The sequence below is a fragment of the Podarcis gaigeae genome (genome assembly GCF_964106915.1).
Source record: "Podarcis gaigeae genome assembly, chromosome: 18".
Classification (NCBI taxonomy): domain Eukaryota; kingdom Metazoa; phylum Chordata; class Lepidosauria; order Squamata; family Lacertidae; genus Podarcis; species Podarcis gaigeae.
The window spans coordinates 3,719,619-3,742,352 of record NC_139696.1 but is presented as its reverse complement, the minus strand read 5'-3'; the positions used below and the strand labels follow the sequence as shown (position 1 = coordinate 3,742,352).

At 49.7% G+C, this 22,734-nt stretch overlaps 1 protein-coding gene across 3 annotated transcripts in view; it reads right to left on the bottom strand.

Annotated features, from left to right (window-relative positions):
• EFNA2 (ephrin A2) overlaps positions 1–22,734 on the bottom strand; it is a 264,065-nt gene that overhangs the window by 5,685 nt on the left and 235,646 nt on the right. For all 3 annotated transcript variants that reach the window (XM_083720796.1, XM_083720797.1, XM_083720795.1), the window contains exon 4: positions 5,507–5,572. In XM_083720796.1, coding sequence (XP_083576922.1) covers positions 5,507–5,572 — 66 coding nt within the window. The remainder of the gene's footprint in view (positions 1–5,506; positions 5,573–22,734) is intronic.

Here is a 22,734-nt window from a genome sequence, read left to right as displayed (position 1 = left end):
TCGTCCCTGTGACAGCCCTTAAGATATCAGAAGATGGCTATCATAGCTCCTCTTAGTCTCCTTTTTTAAAAAGAATATTTATTAAAGTTTTCAATAGTAATACAATAAAGAGAAAAAAGAAAAAAGGAAAAAAATTAACAAAAATAAAAATATTTAAAAACACATAAAGTTTCCATTACTTATTTTTCATCAACTTATTTCCCAGACCTCCCTTTTTTGTATTCCAACTCAAATTGTTAGTTCAGCAAATCCTTATCAATAAATTTTAACCTATTTCTAAACCTTTTTCTCTCTCCATATTCTCTTAAAGCATTACAGCTGGAAACCACTTAATTTCTATCCGACATCATTCTAACATTCATTAATTTTGCAATATTTCTGTAAATAGTCTTTAAATTTCTTCCAGTCTTCTCTTTTCCAGGCTAAACACACTCAGCTCTTTCGACCGTCCCTCATACGGCTTGGTTTCCAGGCCCTTGATAATCTTGGTCGCTCTACCAGCTTGCTGGCATCCTCACCAGGCTTTTAATCTCCGGGTTGCGGGTTCAAGTCCCACATTGGGTGAAAGATTCCTGCATTCCAGGGGGGTTGGGCTGGATGACCCTCAGGGTCCCTTTCAACTCGATTTGACTCTATGAACCTGGGACCTTCAGCAAACAAGACAGACCGCTGCGAAGCTATGCAATGAAGGCCCTGTGTGAGTGTCTGGAGGTGGTTGGAGGATGGATGGCGGCTAACAGATTAAGGTTGAATCCTGACAAGACAGAAGGACTGTTTTGGGGGGACAGGAGGTGGGCGGGTGTGGAGGACTCCCTGGTCCTGAATGGGGTGACTGTGCCCCTGAAGGACCAGGTGCGCAGCCTGGGGGTCATTCTGGACTCACAGCTGTCCATGGAGCTGCAGGTCAATTCTGTGTCCAGGGCAGCTCCATCTGGTATGCAGGATGAGACCCTCCCCGTCCGCAGACTGTCTGGCCAGAGTGGTGCATGCTCTGGTTATCTCCCGCTTGGACTACTGCAATGTGCTCTATGTGGGGCTGCCTTTGAAGGTGACCCGGAAACCACAACTAATCCAGAATGCGCCTACTAGACTGGGGACTGGGAGCGGCCGCCGAGACCACATAACACCGGTCCTGAAAGACCTCCATTGGCTCCCAGTACATTTCTGAGCACAATTCAAAGTGTTGGTGCTGACCTTTAAAGCCCTAAATGGCCCAGTATCCCTGAAGGAGCATCTCCACCTCCATCGTCCAGCCCGGACACTGAGGTCCAGCTCTGAGGGCCTTCTGGCAGTTCCCACCCTGTGAGAAGTGAGGTTACAGAGAACCAGGCAGAGGGCCTTCTCGGTGGTGGCACCTGCCCTTTGGAACGCCCTCCTGTCAGATGTCAAGGAAATAAACAATGATCTGACCTTTAGAAGACATCTGAAGGCAGCCCTGTTTAGGGAAGCTTTTAATGACTGATGTTTTATTCTGCTTTTGGTGTTCTGTTGGAAGCTACCCAGAGTGGCTGGGGAAACCCAGCCAGATGGGAGGGGTATAAATATCATCATCATCAACTTCCAATGGGATGTATTCCTTCGTAAATGGGTTCCAGGCAGCAGCCTTAGTCAGGTCCTACGCAGGTCTACACCAAGGTATGTCCCACTAAGATCATTGCAGCTTATGCCCAGATGGATTTGAGTCCTGTCAGGGAACTGCCATCGGAGCCAGAGGCGGAGGCAAGGCTCCCAAGCGATGCTGGAGAAGGGCCCAGCAGGGAGAGAGGCAGCTCATTGGCTGGGGAAGGAAATCAGCGTAACACCAGGGATAAAGGGGGGCAGAAGGGGGAATCGGCGAGGGGGCTCCAGGACTCTTCACCGGAGACCAGTGGGGAGAGCACGGGTCCTCCGCTGCCCACACCCTCCCTGCGCAGAAGACTTCCGCGCAGGGAGAGTAGGAGGAGACTAGGCGTCAAAGAACTTCTTTGCTGGAAGAGGTTCAAGAAACGCCCACTGACGGATTCTGCCAGTGACTGAAACAGCCACGAAGTGAAGGGCTGTCCAGACAGAAAAGGTTTAACCAGGCAACCTAGCCAGGAGTGGCGGCGACTTACGCACGAGCAACCCCTAGAACCATTACAAGTCCTATAGGACATTTGGTTCCCTAAAGCGGCAACCCCATATCTCAGCCTCTCTGAATCTGGTGCCCTCCGGATTTTTGGGACTACAGCCCCATCAGCCTCAGTCAGCACAGCCATCAGAAAACCGCTTTGCAACAATGTGCCAATTAGTGAAACTGCATGCAATTAGATGTAGTTAGGATAAATTTGCAGAAAACACTGGCTTTTTAGAGTGGTGGGGGGGAAAATTCACAAACTGATGTGGTGACTGAAATTCAAGGGTGGGGAAATAAACGAGAAACTGACAGGCCTAACAGCCCATAACCACCCGGGTTTTAAAATATTTTTTTTTAAAAAAGCCATTTATTCTTTCATTAGCAAAGCGTTCTTGTTTTCTTTAAAAGCTGCCTCCATCACACACACATACACACATGAATCAAGGAAAGGGAAAAACAAGCCCTTACAATATCCCTTTAGACTCTGACATTTCTCACTCTTTTTCTACCTGCTCCCTGGGAAGAACTGTGGCCAAATACTAATTATACGTTAACAGGAGGAGAAAATTATTAATTTGTGTTTTCTTTTTTCTCCATAACAGCTGCGCCTATTTGATTCGGGGGAAGTGAGGGGGGGACTCCCCTGTACGGAGAGCGGGAGGCTGGCCTTTTTAACGAAAAAGAAAAGAGGGAAGAAAAAAACAAAAAACCCTAAAATAATTTGCTCTCTTTTTTCCCCCCTCTGCGAAAACAAAAGCAGCCCTGTGGGGTTATGTACCAAGCAGGCATCAATCTAGATTTATTTTATTTCCCTCTTTCTCCCAGCCCCAGAGCAGAACCGAAGATAATTTGTCGGAGATCTGAGTGCTATTTTCTTGGGCCAAAAGCACCCCCTGAGCCTGGCATTTCACCCACCGCCAAGAAAGCCAGCAGTTGAAGTGGGTTTAGAAAGAGTGGGGTGAAGGTCGGTGCAGATGGGGTCGGGGTCTAATAGACCTTTCACTGATTTGATCTCACGGGGAAAACATGCGGAAGGAAAGGTTTCTTCTTCCAGTTTCCCTGGAAAAGGTTTTGCATTGTTGCCATTACTATGAACATACAGTGGGACCTTGGTTCTCAAATGCTTTGGTTCCCAAATGCCTTGGTTCTCAAACGCCTTGGTTCTCAAATGCCTTGGTTCCCAAATGCCGAAAACCCAGAAGTAGGTGTTCCGGTTTTCGAACGTTTTTTGGAAGCTGAGCATCCAATGCGGCTGTCGGCTATTGTTTCCAGGGCGCCTGCACCTATTAGAAGCCAAGACTTGGTTTTCGATCATTTCGGAAGTCAAACGGGCTTGCGGAACAGATTAAGTTTGGCGCTTTTGTTTTTTGTCATTTATTTTGAGTTTTTGTGGCTTTTTCGGTTCATTTGTTTTTGTGACGATCATCAGCGCAGGTAATTATTTTTATCTTTTAAATCTACAACACTGTCTTACTTATTTTATAGTATAGTGCATTGATCATTGCTTTCATTTTATGGATCAACGGTCTCAATAGATAATAAAATTCCTGTTCAACTGCTGTTTCAGGGATTGTTTTTCAAAGTCTGGAACGGGTTAATCCGTTTTGCATTGCTTTCTATGGGAAAGCAAGCCTTGGTTTTGGAACGCTTTGGTTTTGGAATGGACTTCTGGAACGAATTAAGCATGAGAACCAAGGGACCACTTTACAGCAACAACAGCAAAAACCAGACCAGATATTCAGTGGATACAGTGCGAGTCAGCCATGTGATGCAGCAGCAAAAAAGGCTAACGCTGTTCTAGGCTGCATCAAACAGAAATCTAGTGTCTAGATCAAGGGAAGTCATAGGTAAACGTAAAGGGACCCCTGACCATTAGGTCCAGTTGTTGCCGACTCTGGGGTTGCGGCACTCATCTCGCTTTACTGGCCGAGGGAGTCGACGTACAGCTTCCAGGTCATGTGGCCAGCAGGACTAAGCCGCTTCTGGCGAACCAGAGCAGTGCATGGAAATGCCGTTTAGCTTCCCGCTGGAGTGGTACCTATTTATCTACTTGCACTTTGACGTGCTTTCGAACTGCTAGGTTGGCAGGAGCTGGGACCGAGCAACGGGAGCCTCACCCCATCATTGCGGGGATTCGAACCGCCCACCTTCTGGCTGGCAAGTCCTAGGCTCTGTGGTTTAACCCACAGCGCCACCCGCGTCCCTAAGGGAAGTCATAGTCCCACTCTATTCTGCCTTCCTCAGACCATACCTGGAGTCCTGTTCCCACTTCTGGGTGCCACAATTTAAGGAGGAGATTGACAAGCTTGGAAGGTGTGCAGAGGAGGGTGACCAAGATGATCAAGGGTCTGGAAGCCAAGCCTGATGAAGAACGGTCGAAGGAGCTGGGTATCTTTAGAGACTGAGAGGGGATATGACGGCCATCTTCCAATAGGCTGTCACGTGGAAGATGGAGAAACTTGTTTTGCCCTGAGGGAAAAGATCTGAACCGATGGATTCAAGTTACGACAAAGGACTTTCCGACTAAACATCAGGAATAACTTTCTGACAGTAAGAACTAATGGAACGTTCTCCCTCGGGAGGTTGTGGGCTCTCCTTCCCTGGTGGATTTTAAGCAGAGGTTGGATGGCCCTCTGTCGTGGATGCTTTAGCTGAGATTCCTGCATTGCAAGGGGGTTGGACTAGATGACTCAAGAGGTCCCTTCCAGCTCTACAATTCTCAGAAAGTGCTCAGGTCTGACGGCCGCCCAAAGACCCAAGTCCTCTGCAAACATAGGGGAGAGCTTTGCTGAGTGAGTTTCTTGTCTGCTTCACAGCTCCACCAGCAGAGAGAGATGGTATATAAAGTTAATAATAATAATAATAATAATAACAACAGCAACAACAACTATAATTTAAACCCCACCCACTCTGGGCGGCTTCCAACAGAATATTAAAATACAATAACCTATTAAACATTAAAAGCTTCCCTAAACAGGGCTGCCTTCAGATGTCTTCTAAAAGTCTGGTAGTTGTTTTTCTCTTTGACATCTGATGGGAGGGCGTTCCACAGGGCGGCTGCCACTACCGAGAAGGCCCTCTGCCTGGTTCCTTGTAACTTGGCTTGTCGCAGGGAGGGAAGAAAATAATAATTGACGAAACCCTGCATTTCTTAACTGCATCGCCCACCCCCCCAAAAAAACACATGCGCTCTGAAAAGTGTTTTCTCTCAAATGGCGAGTTTCAGAATGTATTTCGATATGGTTCCTGAGCCACGAATCCTGCCCTGGCTGGGATTCGCAGAGACCCGATCCCTGAATCGCGAATCCCAGATGGGTATGTGTTTGTGTGCAGATTTGCACCCTGGGATTTGCCGAAATGTTACCCTGGAACCTGCAGAGGATCTTTCCGGTGTCCTGAGACACCACTTACTTGTTGGCCGGACGTAAACCTTCAGCTTTAAGCAGGGCTTGTCGACCAAGTTCGGAGGCGTCGCAGCTGCAAGAGACAAAAAGGGAGAGGAGAGACAGAACGCCGTCACCAAAAAAACCGCCATATGTGTCCTACATAAAGTTTCAATTTTACACATTTCCAAAAAGGGCAAATTTATAGGGTTGTTTCTGAAGCCACTGTTCACAAATCCCTGCTCCGTTTCAGAATCCTATTGCCCAAAATGACACCAACATTATCAGGGGTTGGCTTCCTTACTGAATTTTGCACCATGAGCACAAACAGTGCAATGGGGTCAATTGTTTCCCTTCCGCACTCTTTTTCATTTTGCTCAAATAACCTGTGTTTCAGGGCCAGCTGCCCTCGCTGGGCGATTCGTGTAGGGCTGTCTCCGACAGAGGCCCTGGTTCAGACGCCCTGGCTGGTGGAAAATGCAGGAGCCAGACTCCACCTACTACCGAGTTGTGTTCAAGATCCTTGCATTGATGTGCAAAAGGGATGTGGGTGGCACTGTGGGTTAAACCACAGAGCCTAGGACTTGCTGATCAGAAGGTTGGCGGTTCGAATCCCCACGACGGGGTGAGCTCCCGTTGCTCGGTCCCTGCTCCTGCCAACCTAGCAGTTCGAAAGCACATCAAAGCGCAAGTAGATAAATAGGTACCACTCTGGCGGGAAGATAAATGGCATTTCCGTGCGCTGCTCTGGTTTCGCCAGCAGCGGCTTAGTCCTGCTGGCCACATGACCCGGAAGCTGCACGCCGGCTCCCTCGGCCAATAAAGCGAGATGAGTGCCGCAACCCCAGTCGGTCACGACTGGACCTAATGGTCAGGGGTCCCTTTACCTTTACCTATCGATGTGCAAAGCTCTGAAAAACTTAGGGGACTCTTGAACCCTGGTATCCCTGATTGGTGGAACTGGCAGTTCTGCAGATGCCACATGGGTAACCCTGAATGGTTAAATCCGGTCAAAGGTGATTATGGGGTTGTGGTGCTGATCTCTGCTTTCAGGCCAAGGGAGCCGGCGTTTGTCCGCAGACAGCTTCCTGGGTCATGTGACCAGCAGGACTAAACCGCTTCTGGTGCAACGGGACACCGTGATGGAAACCAGAGCGCACAGAAACACTCTTTACCTTCCTGCCACAGTGGTACCTACTGATCTACTAGCACTGGCGTGCTTTCGAACTGCTAGGTTGGCAGGAGCTGGGACAGAGCAGCGGGAGCTCACCCCGTCATTGCGGGGATTCGAACCGCCGACCTTCTGATCGGCAAGTCCTAGGCTCAGTGGTTTAGACCACAGCACCACCCACATCCCCAAAGGTGCCACATAATATCCACACTGCATCTTTAAGAACTCAGTTGTTTAGTGTGGCTGCGACAAGACTCATTCATTGTCAACGTGTATTGGCGCGATGTAGTGGTTAAAGTGCCAGACTAAGACTTCGGAGTCCGGGGTTCAAATCCCACCCCCCCAGGGCTGGATTTAGGTTTGATGAGGCCCATAGCTACTAAAGGTAATGGGGCCTTTAATATGTCCAGCTGTCCTTTGTCAACAACAAATTGTCACTTTTTGTGTGTGCTGAATATGTGCTATATGGTTATTTATGGACCTAATAGATATCTCAAGCCTTTTGCACATGCTCCCATGCAACCAGTCCATGCAGAATGTAGGCACCCTATACAGTGGTACTTCGGGTTAAGTACTTAATTCGTTCCGGAGGTCCGTTCTTAACCTGAAACTGTTCTTAACCTGAAGCACCACTTTAGCTAATGGGGCCTCCTGCTGCTGCCGCGCCGCAGGAACACAATTTCTGTTCTCATCCTAAAGCAAAGTTCTTAACCTGAAGCACTATTTTTGGGTTAGCGGAGTCTGTAACCTGAAGCGTATGTAACCTGAAGCGTATGTAACCTGAGGTACCACTGTATATGGAAATGAGCAAACCAGTGATATTTTAGGGAGCAGGCTAGCAGGCGGGGGCCATGACTTACATCACAGGAGCCTACACAACACAAAACACTGTTGCTGGATGTAGGTTTTATTTTATTTGTTTTTTATCTTCTGTTTTGGAAATGTACATCCAGTTTCTTTTCCTTTAATTTTTTTTGGGGGGGCCGAAGAGAGTGGGGCCCTAAGCTATAGCTTGTTTAGCTTATACAGTGGTACCTCAGGTTACATACACTTCAGGTTACAGACTTCGCTAACCCAGAAATAGTACCTCGGGTTAAGAACTTTGCTTCAGGATGAGAACAGAAATCGCGCGGCAGCAGTGGAAGGCCCCATTAGCTAAAGTGGTGCTTCAGGTTAAGAACAGTTTCAGGTTAAGAACGGACCTCTGGAATGAATTAATATTCTTAACCCGAGGTACCACTGTATGTAAATCTGGCATTGCCAATATATCCTTTCCTACATAGGAGCATCGGAAGAGCTTGGCTTCTGGGCTGAGGCTGAGTCCAGCATCCTACTCTCACAGCGCCCTACCAGATGTGTCCCCCCCCATGGGAAAGACCTTGCGCCGATTGCCGTTTGACCCACAGATGTTGCCCAGCCCCTGCTAAGAAGCTTAACCATCTCTGAGATGCTTCCTCCGTTTCTTTAGCCAGGCGATTTGGGGAGGGGGGGCGAACCCCACTCACAAAAGCTCCCGCTTTTAATACCGCATCTTTGATCAAACTGATGTCAAAAGTTGTCCGACCCCCAAGCGGGGCGCTTTTCTGCGCCGGACATCCTTGGACATGTTCGGATTTCCCCCAATAAAAACCTGACAAGGCAAATGATACGCTTCCGATAAGTCGGGAGAGGCGGGCGAAGAGGAGGAGGAGGCTGGGTGGGTTTGAGAGAAAGAGCAAAAAGTTTGCAATTAAAAGCTCGGGGTGGTGGGTGGGAACACTCCGAGGCATGAAATTGGACCGGATTAGGATGGGCAGTTCGGCTGAGGGGCGGAAAGAAAAGGTGCATTTGAAAAGCACTTTTAGGGAGGCCGTGACTTGACAAGGTGGATTTTCCATCTGTCCCTGAAACGGATCGGCCTTGACAGTCCCGACTCGGGAGCCAGGCAGGGGACATCCTGTTTGAAGAAAAGGCCTTTGCTCGGAAGGGTCACCGAAAATTCGTGTTAACACCACGGTCAGACACCGATTTAAGAGCATCGCTTATCCGGGGAACTGTAGATTCAAGCGTTGGCCTCAGCTCATCTGCATCTCTTGTCCTATCCTTAACGCTCCTTCTGAATGGAGAGGCGTTAAAGAAATGAAGAATCAGATTTTTAAAATAGTTACAGGTGAAACTCGAAAAATTAGAATATCGTGGGAAAGTTCCTTGATTTCAGGAATTCAACTGGAAAGGTGAAACTAATATATGATATAGACTCGTGACATGCAAAGCGAGATATGTCAATCCTTGATTTGTTCTACAGGTGAAACTCGAAAAATTAGAATATCCTGGAAAAGTTCGTTGATTTCAGGAATTCAACTGGAAAGGTGAAACTAATATATGAGACAGACTCGTGACATGCAAAGTGAGATATGTCAAGCCTTGATTTGTGATCATTGCCATGATCATGGCGTACAGCTGGTGAAAACCCCAAATTAACCATCTTAGAAAATTAGAATATTCAAGGAAATCAGCAAAACAAGGATTGCAAATCGAGCAAGATTGGACCTCTGAGAAGTAGAAGCACATCTCGCTTTGCATGTCATGAGTTGATCTCATGGTTTCACAATTCAAGTTGAATTCCTGAAATCAACGAACTTTCCCACGATATTCTAATTTTTCGAGTTTCACCTGTATATTGCGAAGAACTGCATTAGCAAAACCCACCAGGAACCTGACCTCGCGTATCTTGAAAGCTTCCTTCTTGGAGTTCACGACGGGACTCAAAAACTCTTAATTTAAATCCGCTCTGTCCTGCTTTATTTTATTTCATTGGATAATGTGTTCGACGTGGTTCTGGGTTTTATTTGAAACTTAACTAGAATCATAAAATCGCAGAGTTGGGAGGGACCCAGCCCTCCACAGTGCAGGAATATGCTGCTCTGGATTGTAAAAATACAGACAAACTCCAAAGCGGTTTACAAAAAAATATAAAACAACAATTCTCGAGGTTGAAAGAACAATAAGCTTTAAAAAAAAAAACAGATTAAAACTCACATTGACTTAACATTTGGCCAGGCTCGTCTAACCAAAAATGTTTTCGTTTCTTAAATGCTGGTCCTTGCTGAAAACAATGAAGACTTGATTTGATCAAATAACTTATCCACCTCTTGCAACCAGGAGGACGAAAACAAGTGAGCTGGGAATTCAAAAGGGGGAGCCTTTGAAAGGATATATATGCTGCGAGGTTTGGATAGCGTTTGGATTTTTGCGATATCTTTCTATTTACAGATATACACGTTAAGTGTTTGGGTGGGGTTCTCAATTTTTTTTTATATAAAAAGGACAAGATAATATTTTCAACCAAAGCAAACAACATGTAGGTTTTGTGCTTTCTGGACAACGTTTTCAAGTTTCTAAACCGCCTCTTCGTTCACAACCCATATCTTCGTCCAGGAATTAACACAGAGTGTGGATTTTCTGAACCAGGAAAATGCAGGAATCGCCTGCCATTCCCCCGCCTCTCTACCTGCTAAAATCACATGTGTTTGGAAGGGGGGAAACGGGGTGACGTTTGATGCAAAAAAAGTAGCCAGGAAGCAATAAAAATATATATTACGATTCTTTCAGAAACCGCACAGCTGTTTTTTCAACACAAGCACTATCTACTTTGTCGTTACTGATGGTTGTTTTTTTTAATGGAGCAAAATTTTAAATAAAAAAATGGGTGTGTGTTTTGATATGTGTTGGCTAAAGTCCTATTTGTTTTCATATCTGAGCTTTTTGCTACTTTGGGGACTTTATTTTTTGCAGTGGAGCTGGACAAAGAGGGAATGCTGTGGGAAACCAATTTGGCATTTTTGTCCCTCCAAAATCCCCACAGATGCTGTGTCCATCTGGGGCAGTTTGGGGCGGGGTGAGGAATGGCAGGTCCCCCTTTTTAAAAAGCTCGTGGCCCCACTTGGACGCTGGGAAGGGATGGGGAGAAATGTTCCCTCCGTCGTGATGAGGAATTATGAGAAAATAGAAATGGCGGTGCTGAAATATGAGTGTGGACACCATTTTGCACCCTGTCGTTATTCTCTTTTTAGGGCTGGCTCCCTGGTTTGAGGGGACGTGGGTGGTGTTGTGGGTTAAACCACAGAGCCTAGGACTTGCTGATCAGAAGGTCAGCGGTTTGAATCCCTGCTCCTGCCAACCTAGCAGTTTGAAAGCACACCAGTGCAAGTAGATAAATAGGTACCGCTCCGACGGGAAGGTAAACGGTGTTTCCGTGCGCTGCTCTGGTTCGCCAGAAGCAGCTTAGTCCTGCTGGCCACATGACCTGGAAACTGTACGCCGGCTCCCTTGGCCAGTAAAGCGAGATGAGCGCCGCAACCCCAGAGTCGGCCACGACTGGACCTAATGGTCAGGGGTCCCTTTACCTTTTACCCTGGTTTGAGAAGGCCGGGCACAAATCCCTTCCGAGGAATGTGGGGTAGCCATTTATTTCCCACAATGCCCTGGGGCATGGCAAGGCCAGAGGAATTGTGGGGGGGTACCCCTCTGTTTTGGGACCCCTCGGGGCGCTGGCACCCTGTCCGCTGCCCAAGGTCTCCGAGTGCCATTATTACGAATCCAAAAACTAAAAAAATCAGGTTTGGAGCTTTAGCAAAAGGATCTTGATGTGTTCCCACAGCTGAGCTCTGGCAAAACTTGTCTGAAGTTCATACCCTGCCCAGAAAACACATCCATGAGTAAAAGGAGAAGAGATGCATCTATTTTGTGTCTCGGAGACTCTCGTGCGGTTCCTTGTTTTTGTTTTAAATTACATACCACTTGATTGTAAAAGGAAAGGAAGAAGTCAAAGCAGTTTCCCCTAAGAATAAAACATAAAGAAATGGGGAAGGTACTTTCATGCACAAGGGACGTGGGTGGCGCTGTGGGTTAAGCCACAGAGCCTAGGACTTGCCGATCAGAAGGTCAGCGGTTCGAATCCCCGCGACGGAGTGAGCTCCCGTTGCTCGGTCCCTGCTCCTGCCAACCTAGCAGTTCGAAAGCACCTCAAAGTGCAAGTAGATAAATAGGTACCACTCCAGCGGGAAGGTAAACGGCGTTTCCGTGCGCTGCTCTGGTTCGCCAGAAGCGGCTTAGTCCTGCTGGCCACATGACCCGGAAGCTGTACGCCGGCTCCCTTGGCCAATAAAGCGAGATGAGCGCCGCAACCCCAGAGTCGGTCACGACTGGACCTCATGGTCAGGGGTCCCTTTACCTTACTTTCTTGCACATGTGGTGGGACTGTGTGAGGATACAAGAATTCTGGGATATAATATACAACAAACTCAAAAAGATCTTTAAATTCTCCTTCCAAAAAACCCCAGAAGCCTTTATGCCCACTGAAATAATAATAAAAAAACCCTTTAGAACCATCTTTATGTATGCAACTATGGCGGCTAGAATTTCAGTAGCAAAAAACTGGAGAGGTGACTCAATTGCTACAAAGCTTGACTGGTAGGTGAAGATGATAGAATACTTGGAACTTGCGAAAATGATTCGGAGAGCAAGAGGAAACTCAAACCAGAAAGTGTGTAAAGAGTGGATAACATTTAAAGAATATCTAAAACAATATTTTGAAAATGCACATCTCCCGACAGGTCTCGATTGAATCTTGAATATTAGGGAAACTATAAATGCAGGAAATTTTCTGGGTATGTAACAGATATAACAGGAAATACGTAAAGGTTAAGAATATGTAGAAAGCACAATGAGGTGAATCGGAAGTCAAAAGTCTGTGAGATGTTAGACGATGTGTTGTTAGTTAATGTTTAGTTGTCATTGAGGTATTCTCTTTGTATTTTATATGTAAATTGTTTTGCAATAAAGTTTAAAAAAGAATAAAACAAAAGAATACAGTGGTGCCTCGGGTTACATACGCTTCAGATTACATACGCTTCAGGTTACATACGCTTCAGGTTACAGACTCCGCTAACACAGAAATAGTGCTTCAGGTTAAGAACTTTGCTTCAGGATGAGAACAGAAATTGTGCTCCGGCGGTGCGGCAGCAGCAGGAGGCCCCATTAGCTAAAGTGGTGCTTCAGGTTAAGAACAGTTTCGGGTTAAGTACGGACCTCTGGAACAAATTAAGTACTTAACCCGAGGTACCACTGTACGTGCGTGTGTGTTTAAATATTCAAAGAATTAAAGCCAGCCGTAAACTAAAAACACGCTGGCATTTTGTCGAAACAAAAAATGTTTTTAGCAGGTGCGAAAGACTTCATCGAAGGTTCCTGGCCCGGGTCAAGTGGCAGGGAGTTCCAAAGCTTACGTCGGTTTCTTGCAGATGCAGAACAGGGATTTATGCGGCAGCGCCAGGCTCAGGGTAGTTCAAAAAGTTCTTAAGATCTCCGGGAGATTCTGTCCATGGTGCTACGCTTCGCTTGCTCGGGTTTTAAAAACCACTTTTTTGATTTAAATGCGTGTCGGCCCGATCTCCTCAGGGGGATGACGGCAGGGTGTAAAGAGTATTCTGAATAAATGGAAATAGCTGCGTCCTTAAAGGATGTCAGGGAAAGACCTCGTTTCTGAACAGAGGGCTGGCTTCTGCGGAACTGACATTCCCTGGCAGCCCTGTTCCCAGGGGATTTCAATATTGTTCCCAGAGGCTTGCTGAGATATTGATGGCAACAATGTCGAGGGCTTCATTTTAATTCCCCTCCCCGCCTCCCTCTCTTCCCATCGCTTCTCATCTACACGCTCCCAACCCCGGGGGGGCTCAGAGGAGCGATATTGTCTCCCGGACAAGAAAACCCGACAATGGAGCGCTGATGTCACCTTTTGTCGGCTGGGGAGAGAGGTCTCCTCAATGGGGGAGCCATTGAAGAGCGGAGAATGCCCTTGTTTGCATAGCCACACCCCCTCCATCTGCATATCCCACCACGGGGAGAGGGGGGCAGCCGTCTCCCGGAGCGAGGCCCGAGTGCACCGAGAAACCTTTAAAAAAAGGGGGAACCAAAACAGGCAGCGATTCCCGAAACCCTCTCCCAGGATAATAAGGGACCCCTGACCATTAGGTCCAGTCGTGGCCGACTCTGGGGTTGTGGCGCTCATCTCGCTTTACTGGCCAAGGGAGCCGGCGTACAGCTTCCGGGTCATGTGGCCAGCAGGACTAAGCCGCTTCTGGTGAACCAGAGCAGCGCACGGAAACGCCGTTTCCCTTCCCGCCGGAGTGGTGCCTATTTATCTACTTGCACTTTGAGGTGCTTTCGAACTGCTAGGTGGGCAGGAGCAGGGACCGAGCAACGGGAGCTCACCCCGTCATCGCGGGGATTCAAACCACCAACCTTCTGATCGGCAAGCCCTAGGCTCTGTGGTTTAACCCACAGCGCCACCCGTGTCTCCCAGGATTATATTTCGCAAATAAACCCCCGAACCGTTCTCCACGAAGCCCTTTCTCACCAGTGCTCAGACCTGCAGGCATCTTTCAACCACACTGGACTGTTTTGGAGGTTGGAAAGCTGTGTGCGCGAAGGACTTTGCTTCCACCCCCCCAAAAAAAGTTCTTGTTTTTGTTAGGGTTACCATACGCCTGGAATTTCCCAGAATACTGCTGTCTGAAACAGTGTCTGGGCTGAAATCACTCTTTTTAAAAAAGGTCCAGGAAAATCTGGACGTATGGCAGAGTTGCTTTGGGCTCAAAAACTCCCTTCTTTTGCGAATTTGCGAAATTGTGGGCAGGAAAGCTCAGTGACTTTGCCCCCCCCCCCAAAGCAAAAAGCTCTAGAACTTTTTCTGCCTCTGATCATAGCTAATAGCCATTGCTAGCTTCCTCCTGTGAATTGCCTAATCGTCTTTTAAAGCGATTCAAGTCGGTGGCCGTTGCCGCCTGCTGTGGCGGTGAGTTCCACAGTTTAACTCTGTGCCACATGAAGAAGTCCTTTATTTTTTAGCTGCCCTGAATCTTCCAGCCCTCAACACCATCAGATTTTCCCCGAGTTCTAGTACAGTGGTACCTCAGGTTACATACACTTCAGGTTACATACGCTTCGGGTTACAGACTCCGCTAACCCAGAAATAGTGCTTCAGGTTAAGAACTTTGCTTCAGAAATCGTGCCCTGGCAGCGCGGCAGCAGGAGGCCCCATTAGCTAAAGTGGTGCTTCAGGTTAAGAAAAGTTTCAGGTTAAGTACGGACCTCTGGAACAAATTAAGTACTTAACCTGAGGTACCACTGTATTAAGGTTCGTATAGTAAAAGTTCTGGTTTTCCCAGTAGTGATGTATGGAAGTGAAAGCTGGACTATAAAGAAGGCTGATCGCCAAAGAATGGATGCTTTTGAGTTCTGGTGCTGGAGGAGACTCTTGAGAGTCCCATGGACTGCAAGAAGATCCAACCTCTCCATTCTGAAGGAAATCAGCCCTGAGTGCTCACTGGAAGGACAGATCCTGAAGCTGAGGCTCCAAGACTTTGGCCACTTTATGAGAAGAGAAGACTCCCTGGAAAAGACCCTGATGTTGGGAAAGATGGAGGGCGCAAGGAGAAGGGGACGACGGAGGATGAGATGGTTGGATAGCTGGAAGCTACCAGCATGAGTTTGACCAAACTGGGGGAGGCAGCGGAAGACAGGAGGGCCTGGCGTGCTCTGGTCCAGGGGGTCACCAAGAGGCGGACATGACTAAACGACTAAACAACAACAACAACCACTGTATTGCGAGAGATGGGGGGGGGGAGCTTTTCTCTGCTCACTTCCTCCACCCATCACATCGTGCATTTTGCAAAACGTCCCTTGTGTCGCCTCTCGCTTGCCTTTTCTCTGGACTAAAAAGTCCTGGTTGCTGCAACCTGACCATTCAGACTGCAGGAGGCCTGGTGAGCTGAGCACCAAATCTCCTCTATTAGCATGCAATAGGATTATCCATATGCCGGATTTATTTAAATTGGGGGCGGGCTTCCTTTTGGAAAGCGCTCTGGGTGCGAGGAGCTGGCGTGAGGGCCAAGCCCGCATTTCCAACACAAATAGCTCACGGATCCTTAGTCTGCATATCATTAAAATAAGAGGGAGAGAGAGAAAAGAAAAAAGGGATAAATGGATTTCCCCCCTGTTGCATTCCTTTATTCTTTTGGAATTTCGGGCTTAATTTCCAAACCTAATTCCAGCCCGGCGCCCCCCCCCCCCCGGCAACGTTACATTGGCCAACCAATTATACATTGCTGTTAGACTGGCGGGGGGGGGGGGTCAACAAACAAGATTGAATCCAGGTCTCCCTGCACACGAACAGGCAATTTTTACAAACACACCCATGTCTTCCTTGTCAAGGAAACCGTCTCTTGTTCTTTTGGTCGACGAACTCAGAGTGCCTCTGAGGGTGTGCAGAGTTCCAGCCGCCAGGAAGAATGAAGGTGGTTTTTGTTTTAACTGCATCAGTCACTGGTGGGAGATCCCTGGCTCAGGGGCCGGATGCGGGCCTCCGAGCCGCTTTATACGCCCCTCGGGGACCTTCTTCAAATCCTGGGGACCAGTCACTATCTCTCAGCCAAACCTAAATTTATTGTATTACATTTATGCCCTCCCTTTGTTCCTCCAAGGAGACCCAGGGGGTGTACATGGTTCCCCTCTTTTAACCCCTACAACAACCCTGCGAGGTGTTGTTGTTGTTGTTGAGTCGTTCAGTCGTGTCTGACTCTTGGTGACCCCCTGGACCAGAGCACGCCAGGCCCTCCTGTCTTCCACTGCCTCCCGCGGTTTGGTCAAACTCATGCTGGTAGCTTCGAGAACACTGTCCCACCATCTCGTCCTCTGTCATCCCCTTCTCCTTGCGCCCTCCATCTTTCCCAACATCAGGGTCTTTTCCAGGGAGTCTTCTCTTCTCATGAGGTGGCCAAAGTCTTGGAGCCACCCCGTTGCGGGGATTCGAACCGCCAACCTTCCGATCAGCAAGCTCAGTGGTTTTAGACCACAGCTATATGGTCATTTATGGACCTAATAGGTATCTAAAGCCATTTGCACATATTGTCATGAAACCAGTCCATGCAGAATGTAGGCACCCTATATATAGAAAGGAGCAAACCAGCGATATTTTAGGGAGCAGGCTAGCAGGCGGGGCCCATGACTTACATCCTAGGAGCCTACACAACACAAAACACGGTTGCTGCATGTGGCTTTTATTTTATTTGTTTTTTATCTTATATTTTGGAAATGTACATCCATGTTTTTTTCTCCCTTTAATTTTTTTGGGAGCCCCCAAGAGAGTGGGGCCCTAAGCTATAGCTTGTTTAGTTTATACGTAAATCTATCAGCGGGTGGCGCTGTGGGTTAAACCACAGAGCCTAGGACTTGCCGATCAGAAGGTCAGTGGTTCGAATCCCCGCAATGACGGGGTGAGCTCCCGTCGCTCGGTCCCAGCTCCTGCCAACCTAGCAGTTCGAAAGCACGTCAAAGTGCAAGTAGATAAATAGGTACCGCTCCGGCAGGAAGGCAAACGGCGTTTCCGTGCACTGCTCTGGCTCGCCAGAAGCGGCTTAGTCCTGCTGGCCACATGACCCAGAAGCTGTACGGTCGATAAAGCGAGATGAGCGCCGCAACCCCAGAGTTGGCCACGACTGGACCTAATGGTCAGGGGTCCCTTTACCTTTACTTAAATCTGACACTGTCCATCATCTGCCCCAGTCCTCCAATTCTGAGTAGGACTCTCTCTCTAATCTCCTCCTCCAGCCCCTATGCAGTGAACATCTCAAAAGCCGAAAAGTGACCCTCTTGTGGCCCCCCAAAAGTGTTGTTTAACCTTGACCTAGAACTGTTGAGCATAGCCAGGACTCTCATCTCGATTCCTGGAAGGTTAATAGAATTCCAATTTGCAAGCTGCAGAAGGAGGTAGTGTTCGTTCTTTCATGTCTGCTAAATACAGTGCCCTCAAAGAAACATAATTTGTAATGTTCCACATGACATGAATTCTAACCGGCTTTCGCCGTGATGAGTTTCACTATTTACTCCTGTGTAATCTTTCCCTAACGACATTAAAAAGAGAGAGTGAGAGGGACAGAGAGAGAGAGAGAGCGTGTCGTAGTAAATGTAGTTATTTTGCAAGTGACATTTTACACAGGGAGAAGGGGGGGAGCGGGCAGCGCGCGACGAGAGAAAATGGTAATTTAATATAGATAAAAGGAGCAAATTAAGGAAGTTGAAAAACAGATGCTTTGGAGCAGGAGAGGGGGAAAATATTGAGAAAGATAAATTCCGCCTGCCCGCTTCCGGACCGAGGGAGAGAGAGGGGCCTTGCTATCATGAAGTGCTTTGGGGTCGTGGATTTTAATTAATAATGTTATTATTATTTTAACATTTCTTTATTGATTGCAGCAAGGGGGGAAATGCAGACAACTTTCTGGTTCAAGAGATGGCTCGGGAGCGTGTGATGTTAAGTTTCCGAATTCGCAGCGCTGACCTTGAAACTGACAGCGCGAAGGGGCCCGATCTCTTTCCTTGCCGGGGGCCCGGTCCAAGCTGTGAGGTTGCAAAATGGAGATCTGCGTGGACCTCTCGAGGTGAGGGAAATCGCAACACACGCAAAGAGACACACCGCCTCTCCGGCTGCTATTGGCTTAGCTGCTCTGATGTCACAGAAGGCCTGCGTCACGCGAGAGCCCTGCCAAAGGGGAGGCCCAACTAGTCCAGCGTCGTGACCCAGTGGCCGTTGAAATCTTTGCCTAACTTGCTTTTAAAGTGGGTGGCCATGCCTGCCTCTTGTGGCAGGGAGGTCTGTAGTTGAAATCTGAACAAGGACTTCCTTGTTTCTGCCTTGAATCTTTCAGTGTTCGGCTTAGTTCCAATGTTCCAATAAACGGCCTCAGCCCAGTAGACCTGAAGGAGCGTCTCCACCCCCATCGTTCTGCCCGGACGCTGAGGTCCAGCGCCGAGGGCCTTCTGGCGGTTCCCTCATTGCGAGAAGCAAAGCTACAGGGAACCAGGCAGAGGGCCTTCTTGGTGGTGGCGCTCGCCCTGTGGAACGCCCTCCCATCAGATGTCAAAGAGATAAACAACTTCCTGACATTCAGAAGACATCTGAAGTCAGCCCTGTTCAGGGAAGTTTTTAATGTGTGACATCTTAGTGTATTTTTGGTCTTTGTGGAAGCCGCCCAGAGTGGCTGGGGAAACCCGGCCAGATGGGCGGGGTACAAATAATAAATTATTATTGTTGTTGTTGTTGTTGGGCATCCACAAGTTCTCGCGTTCTGCTTCCTCCACGCCAGGAATAATTTCATATCATTTCCCCCGAACCTTCACTCAGGGGCATAGCAAGGGGGTGTGCCGTAGGTGCGGGCCACCCCGGGCGTCCCCACTAAGGGGGGTGACAAAATGGCAGGCGGCACTCACCGTGGGGCCTTCAGCATGCCCAAGCTACACATCTTGGGCGCCCACAGGCCCCATGCTGTCTGCCCACTGCCTCCCCCCCAGCATAGCTGTCAACTATGCCTTCCTCCACCGCTGCCACTTCCCTGAACTGAAAATCCCTTGATGGTTTCGGTTACCCTCGTCTTCACCTCTCTTAACCGTTATTGGCTTAGCTGCTCTGATGTCACAGCAGGCTACCGGCAAGGGAAATCACAACCCCTCCAGCCTTTATTGGCTTAGCTGACGCCACAGTAGGCCTGCGTTAAGCGCTGTTACATCCTCTCTGACTGTTACTAGCTTAGCTGCTGTGATGTCAAGCAGGCCTGTGTTGGGAGGGGAAAAAAAGATGGCTTCCTTGGCTCCTATTGGCTTAGCTGCTCTGATGTCACAGCAGTGCAAGCAGGAGAAACCACAGGCCCCCCGCTCACCCCCTCGCAGGGATTCGAACCGCCGACCTTCCGATCCACAATGTGCTGGGCCCGGGGGTTAACCTGAGCAACGCGATCCAGGTCCGGTCCCGAATCCAAGGATTCTACGAGGAGCCAGTCCAACAGGGCCAAGGCACGAAACCAGGCTAGGTCAGGCACAGGGTTCCAGCAAGCAGCAATGTTGCTCCCACAACCTGGGGCAGGGTCCGGCAACTTTTTATCTTTGACGGGGTAACGGCCGGTCCTGATCCCCCAGTGACTCACCTCCCTGTCTCACCCGAAGGCGAGCACTCCTCCTGCGAGTACTGAGGTCTCTCCTTCTCTCAGACCTGAGTCTCTGCAGCTCGGGAGACGTCGGTGGGTTACTAGACCCAGGGGCCACCTCAGCCTCCCCTGACCAAACCAGTAGTGGAGCAGCTGTAAGTGATGGGCCAGCTGGAGGCAATGAGGGAATCCCCGCATCTGGAGCCAGGGTAGGCTCAGGCCCCTGACTCGGCCCAGCTGGTGCTTGTTGCAGGGGAACCTGTGCAGACTGGGACTCTTCAGAATCAGGCCCCAGACTCTGTTCAAATGCCGCCTGAGGCAGAGGATCTGGTGCGGACCGAGACTCCTCCGGTTCCAAGTCCGAGCCCGAGTGTGATGGCCTGGGATTCGGACTCGGGAGGCTGAACCTGAGGAATCCCAGCCTGCACAGGAGTCCTTGCCTCCAGCTGAGCCGGGGCTGGGGCCTGAGCCTGAAGGGTCCTCACCTGTGCTGGATCCTCAGGTGAGTCTGTTCTGGCTCCTGAGGTGATGGAGGACCCATTGCCTGCAGGTGCTCCACTCTCAGCCCCGTCAGGGGAAGCTGAGGTTACCTCTGGGTCCGGTAACCCTCCAGCCTCTCCTGAGCTCCAGAGGCTCAGGGCAGAGAGGCGGAGGGAACTAAGTTCCCGCAGGAGGAGTGCTCGCCTCCAGGCCAGGAGAGGCGAGTCACCTGAGGATTGGGGCCACCCTATGCCTCGGGGCAGATAAAAACCAGCCAGTCCCAGTCCCAGGTTGCGGGAGCAACATCGTTGGTAGCCTGTTCCTGCCTGTACCCTGTCCTGCCGGATCTCCTGACCTTGCCCTGCCTTGGACCCAGCTTCAGCTTTGACGGACGGCCTCAATACTGTACCCTTGACCTCGGACTGGACTCAGACCACGCCTCACGGAAACCCACGGGACCAGCACACCGGGTCCCAGGCCATCACACACAAGCCCAAGACTGTGCTGGTCCCGGGGGGGAGGGGGTTACTGAGGCGTGGTCCAAGTCCGGTCCTGGGTTGAGGGTCTGGAGACTGTCCACCAAGGGGGAAGCGGGGTCCACAGCAAGAATCCGGGCGTGGTCGGGAACTCCGGAAAAACAGGTCTGGGTACTGGCAAAAACAGGTTTCCAACGTCGTTGCTCCCGCAACCTGGGCCTGGGCTGACTGGCCTTTATCTCCTCTGAGGCCAGGGGTGGTCCCGGCCCCCAGGTGACCCGCCTCTCCTGGCCTTAAGGCGAGCACTCCTCCTGAGAGAACTTAGTTCCCTCCGCCTCTCTGCCCTGAGCCTCTGCAGTTCAGGAGAGGCTGGAGGGTTACTGGACCCAGAGCCAGCCTCACCTTCACCTGACAGGGCTGGGAGAGGAGCACCTGCAGGCAATGGGTCCTCCATCACCTCCGGAGCCAGAGTGGAATCACCTGGTGCCTGCTCCTGAGGATCCGGCACAGGTGCAGGCACTTCAGATTCAAGGCCCTGCCCCGGCTCAGCCGGCCCTGGAGGCGGGGACTCCTGTGCAGGCTGGGACTCCTCAGGTTCAGCTTCTGAGTCAGATTCCCAGGCCATCACAAAGAGGCTCGGTGGTTTAGACCACAGCGCCAACCCAAACTCCCCAAACTCCCTCGGTACAGCGTGTCACCAGGAGCCTTTGCATAGCCAGGTTTCTGGCCCTTGCCATTTTCAGGCACGCTCTCGTACCCGACCCAAGCCAGGATCCTCCCTCTCTCGCCATTGCTCCCTTTCCTTCTTTACCAAAAAAGAAAAGAAAAGAAAATGAAGATAAATGAAGGCTCTTAAATCAGGGGCTTTCTTAATGGGTGGTCCGGGAAGCTAATTTCGAGCGTTTGATTATTTTTCCTCCCTGGTAGCCGAGCCGGGCCACAGGTCCCGGCGGGAGGGCTGAGTTCAAATCATTTACAAGCTGCAACATGGTCTGGGAACAGAATCGTCTTTAGCGCTGCTGTCCGATCATCCTTCCCTCCCCCAGCTACCACGATGGGCGTGATTGCAAAGGGAAAATGGATGAGTTGCAAAGGGCCTCTCTCTCTCTCTCTCTCTCTCTCTCTCTCTCTCTCTCTCTCTCTCATATCGGTTTATTTTCATTATTATCTGTGGAATGTGGCCCCGCCAGCTGGGTCTTTGGGTGTTCAGTGCTCCCGAGCCGCCGCCGGAGGTTAAATAGAGTCACGCCGGCTAATTAAACCGGTCCCTGAGATTGCTTTGGTTTAGGATCGACGGTGTAATCAGGACGCTTAAATTGGCTACGTCGTCGCTTCCGATTTTGCTGTATTTTCGAAACGCAGCTCGGAGGAAGAGCTCGGGGAATGTAAGGAGAGAGACCTGGTGGATCAGGCACGTCCAGCATGGGTGGCCAACAAGGGGAGCTCACAAGCATGTTCTGAGCCCCAGAACAACTCTCTCCCCCTGTGGTTTGTAGCAACTGACATTCAGGAGCTTTCACAGCTGTCCATGGAGGCGCAGGTCAGTTCTGTGTCGAGGGCAGCTGTCTACCAGCTCCATCTGGTACGCAGGATGAGACCCTCCCTGCCCACAGACTGTCTGGCCAGAGTGGTGCATGCTCTGGTTATCTCCCACTTGGACTACTACCATGCGCTCTACGTGGGGCTGCCTTTGAAGGTGACCCGGAAACTACAACTAATTCAGAATGTGGCTGCCAGACTGGTGACTGGGAGCGGCTGCCAAGACCATATAACACCGGTCCCGAAAGACCTAGGCAAAGGGACCCCTGACCATTAGGCCAAGTCGTGGCTGACTCTGGGGTTGTGGCGCTCATCTCGCTTTATTGGCCGAGGGAGCCGGCGTACAGCTTCCGGGTCATGTGGCCAGCAGGACTAAGCCGCTTCTGGCAAACCAGAGCAGCGCATGGAAATGCTGTTTACCTTCCCGCTGGAGTGGTACCTATTTATCTACTTGCACTTTGACGTGCTTTCGAACTGCTAGGTGGGCAGGAGCAGGGACCGAGCAACGGGAGCTCACCCCATCACGGGGATTCGAACCGCCGACCTTCTGATCGGCAAGTCCTAGGCTCTGTGGTTT